Consider the following 4,217-nt stretch of genomic DNA (forward strand, 5'->3'; position numbering starts at 1 on the left):
GGGATGGCGGCGGGCGGCGGCGGCGGGGGGCGACCGCCGGGCCCCGACCCCGCGCTGGAGCCCTACGTGCAGACCCGCATCTTCAAAATCATCGTGATCGGAGACTCCAACGTGGGCAAGACGTGCCTGACCTTCCGCTTCTGCGGGGGCACCTTCCCCGGCAAGACCGAGGCCACCATCGGCGTGGACTTCCGCGAGAAGACGGTGGAGATCGAGGGGGAGCGCATCAAGGTGGGCCCCGCAGCGGCTCCGGGCTGGCCCCGCTCAGCCCCCGGTGGTCTCACACCGGCCCCGGAGGGCCCCGCTCAGCCCCCGGTGGTCTCACACCGGCCCCGGAGGGCCCCGCTCAGCCCCCGGTGGTCTCACACCGGCCCCGGAGGGCCCCGCTCAGCCCCCGGTGGTCTCACACCGGCCCCGGAGGGCCCCGCTCAGCCCCCGGTGGTCTCACACCGGCCCCGGAGGGCCCCGCTCAGCCCCCGGTGGTCTCACACCGGCCCCGGAGGGCCCCGCTCAGCCCCCGGTGGGTTCCACACCGGTTCCGGTGGGCCCCGCAGCGGCCCCGACCCGGCCGGCCCCGGTCCCCATCCCTGCCTCTTGCCAAGCCCCTCCTGGGGGATTTTCCTTTCATCCCAGCTGGAGGGATGGAACAGGGCCAGGGGAGAATTCTCGTCCCCGTGTTGCAGAGATGGCCCTGGAGCAGTCCCTGCTGCCTTGTCAGTATTTCTGGGGCTGCAGAGATCAGCAGGGACGGCTCGGGGTGAGTCACGGCCACCCTGCCATGGGCACAGCTGGATGCTCACAGCACTGGGGTGGCTCCAGCTCCACACCAGCGGAGGGATGGGGACAGAGCTCTGTGCCACAGCCAGGGGCTCTGGGGAGGCAGAGGGCGGTGGGCTGGCACACTGGAAGGCTGAGAGCTCACACAGGGCCCTCAAACGGGCTCGGCCGCTGTGCCAGCAGGGCTGGAACCTGCTCCCAGCCGTGCCTGGATGAATTTGCTTGTGAAGGCTGGTGTGACACCTGGAAAGGACGATCAGCCCAGACCTGGAGAGCTCTGGCTGGTGTGTCAGAACAAATCTGCCACTGGTTGGACACCACCGGGGACAGAGTTTGTGCTGCAGCCTGGCCTGCCCAGCTGTGGGGATCAGCACCCACAGTCCCCGAGGCTGGAGCTGCAGGAACAAACATCACTGCTGTGCTGACAGATGGCTGATCAAAAGTTGAACTCACAATGAAACCAGAGCTTGTGTTGGTGGCTGAGAGCTTTGGTTGTGCTTCTAGGCTGTCCATGAATGCTTTTCCCTCTCCTCTAGAGGTGCTGGTTGTCGCTGCCCTCCCCAGCTCTGTCCAGCCCCACGGTGCCGCTGTGAGCTGTGGTGCAGGCTGGCATGGAGCCTGTTTGCTGCCACTATCCGGAAAACGTTGCCAGGTTTCCTACCTTTGGATATTACTTGAGCTCCAGTGGGCAGGAGTGGGAGGCAGTGCAGCAAACCGGCCTTTTCCTGGGATTTGTATCCAAGAGAGGAGGTGAGAGGTGGGAGAGGGACCCTCCCTCTCTTGCTCTGCCTGGGAGAGACTGGCCCTGAGAGGACTGAGCAGCAGCTCTGCTTTGCCAGTGTTTTTTGGCTGGAAAGACTCGGAGGCAGGTACTGTCTCCATGGAAATTGCCACTCCAGGCTACCAAACCCTACCAGGAGAAGCCAGCCTGAGCCCTGGGGCACTCTGCTGGTTAGCAGTGTCCATCCAGGCTCGGTGTCACTGACCAGCACTGTCTACACCCAGACATTCAGCCAGGTCCCAATCCACCTCACTGCTCCTCCAGCCCAGAGGCCTCCTGGCATCTCTGTCACTTGGGTCAGGAAGTTGTCATCGATGGTGTCCTGGAATGTTCTGGATTGCCTGTGCCCTGCTGTGCAGCCCTTCCAGGTGCTGGGGTGGCTGAAGTTCCCTGTGAGAACCAGGGGCTGCAAACACAAGGCTGCTGCTCACTGTCCGTGGAGCACCTCATCTCCATAGCAGAGACCCCCTACAATGTCACCTGTGATGTTCTGCTCTTTAATCCTCCCCCATGAGCTCTGCTGGCTCCTCACCCATCCCCACAGAGCTCCCGCTGTGCTCCCACACAAAGAGTGGCTCCCCCTCCTCATTTTCTCTTTTCCTCTGTGAAATCAGCGTTCTCTCTCATGGCGTAGGATCTGGTGCACAAATAGACATGGAGCTGTTGGAATGAGTCCAGAGGAGGCTGCAAAGATGTTCGGAGGGCTGCAGCCCCTCTGCTCTGAAGCTGGGCTGGCAGAGCAGGGGATCTTCAGCCTGGAGAAGAGAAGGCTCCGGGGAGACCTTACCCCCTTCCAGTGCATAAAAGGGCTCCAAGAGAGCTGGAGAGGAATTTGGGACAAGGGGTGGAGGGACAGGACAGTGGCCTTAAGCTGAAGGATGGCAGGTTTAGACTGGATATTGGGAGGGAGTTCTTGGCTGTGAGGATGGTGAAGCCCTGGCACAGGTTGCTCAGAGAAGCTGTGGCTGCCTCCTGATCCCTGGAAGTGTCCAAGGCCAGCTTGGACAGCCTGGGGTAGTGGGAGGTGTCCCTGCCATCGACAGGGACTTGGACTGGATGATCTTTAAGTTCCCTTCCAGTGCAAACCGTGCTGGGACTCTCTGAAAGCCCGAGAGCAGGAAGCCCTCCCCGCGGCCCTGCCAGGGCTCCACACTCCTGTAGCCTCTTTTCTTGTGTGCTTCCCCTCCCAGGTGCAGGTGTGGGACACGGCTGGCCAGGAGAGGTTTCGGAAGAGCATGGTGGAGCACTACTACCGCAACGTGCACGCCGTGGTCTTCGTGTACGACGTGACCAAGATGAGCTCCTTCACCAACCTCAAGACGTGGATCGAGGAGTGCAACGGGCACGCCGTGCCCCCGCTCGTCCCCAGGGTGCTCGTGGGGAACAAGTGTGACTTGAAAGACCTGATCCAGGTGCCATCCAGCCTGGCCCTCAAGTTCGCCGACGCTCACAACATGCTTTTGTTTGAGACCTCGGCCAAGGACCCGCAGGAGAGCCAGAACGTGGACGCGATTTTCATGTGCCTGGTGTGCCGGCTGAAGGCGCAGCGCTCGCTGCCCTGCCGGGACACGGAGGGCTGGCCGGCGCAGCCCCAGCCGCAGCCCCGGCGGCAGGAGGAGGCCGGCGGGAGAGGCTCCTGCCCGTGCTGAGCGGGACCGGCCCGGACCCCAATAAAGGCTCTGACCCCTGCGCTCCGCCTCTTGCTTTGCGCCTCAGCCCGCTCGGCCGCGATCGGCTGTGATCGGCCCGGCTCGGCCGCAATCGGCCCGGCTCGGCAACAGTCGATTCGGTTCGGCGCGGCTTGCAGGGCTCGGTTATAATCGGTCCTATTCGGTTCCAATCGGCCCTGTTCGGCCGTGCTCGGTCTATCTCGGTTATTATTAACCTGACTCGGCTACAATCGGCCACGCTCGGCTCTACTCGGCTGTAATCGCTCGACTCGGCTGCTCTCGGCTACATAGCCTCGGCTCGGGGCGGGGCGATGCTGCGCGCAGGCGCAGTGCGCGCCGCCGCCGCCATGAAGTAGGTGTGGGGGTATGGGGGGGAGGCCGGGCCCGGTTCGGTTCGGTGCCGGTACTGACGGTGCCGGTGCTGACGGTGCCTCGTCCGCAGCCCCCTGACGAAGGTGAAGCTGATCAATGAGCTGAACGCGCGGGAGGCGGAGCTGGGCGTGCAGGAGGCGGTGTCGTGGCACGCGGAGTACAAGGACAGCGCTTGGATCTTTGTGGGTACGGGCCGGGCCGGGGGCGGCGGCCGCCGCCGGTGCTGTGGAGCCGCTCCTCCCGTCCCCTCTCCCCGCAGGCGGGCTGCACTACGAGCTGACGGAGGGCGATGTCATCTGCGTGTTCTCGCAGTAAGTGCCGCAGCCCCGGGCGCGCCGCCGCGGGCGCCGCCGGCCGCTGACACCGTGCGGGCCGCAGGTACGGAGAGATCGTCAACATCAACCTCGTGCGGGACAAGAAGACCGGCAAGTCCAAGGGCTTCTGCTTCCTGTGCTATGAGGACCAGAGGAGCACCATCCTGGCTGTGGATAACTTCAATGGGATCAAGGTAAGTGGAGGCGCCGTGGCTCCATGGGGGCTGCTCGGGCCGGCCCCGGGGAACGGGAGCTGCCCGTGACAGCCCGGCCCCGGGGAACGGGAGCTGCCCGTGACAGCCC

At 64.2% G+C, this 4,217-nt stretch overlaps 2 protein-coding genes across 2 annotated transcripts in view; both read left to right on the top strand.

Moving 5' to 3' along the window:
- Nucleotides 1-3: 3 nt before the first annotated feature.
- Nucleotides 4-3,247, top strand: RAB33A (RAB33A, member RAS oncogene family). The gene is made up of 2 exons (XM_015626736.1): nucleotides 4-231; nucleotides 2,749-3,247. The coding sequence occupies exons 1-2, from the start codon at nucleotides 4-6 to the stop codon at nucleotides 3,205-3,207; spliced, it is 687 nt and encodes a 228-aa protein (XP_015482222.1). The 3' UTR covers nucleotides 3,208-3,247.
- A 202-nt stretch (nucleotides 3,248-3,449) lies between these two features.
- Nucleotides 3,450-4,217, top strand: part of RBMX2 (RNA binding motif protein X-linked 2) — a 2,498-nt gene continuing 1,730 nt past the window's right edge. The window contains exons 1-4 of the mRNA XM_015626734.3: nucleotides 3,450-3,580; nucleotides 3,671-3,786; nucleotides 3,860-3,911; nucleotides 3,979-4,108. Of these exons, the coding sequence (XP_015482220.1) occupies nucleotides 3,540-3,580; nucleotides 3,671-3,786; nucleotides 3,860-3,911; nucleotides 3,979-4,108 (339 nt within the window). The 5' untranslated portion in view covers nucleotides 3,450-3,539. The remainder of the gene's footprint in view (nucleotides 3,581-3,670; nucleotides 3,787-3,859; nucleotides 3,912-3,978; nucleotides 4,109-4,217) is intronic.

The sequence above is a fragment of the Parus major genome, chromosome 4A (assembly GCF_001522545.3).
Source record: "Parus major isolate Abel chromosome 4A, Parus_major1.1, whole genome shotgun sequence".
In the NCBI taxonomy this organism is placed as follows: domain Eukaryota; kingdom Metazoa; phylum Chordata; class Aves; order Passeriformes; family Paridae; genus Parus; species Parus major.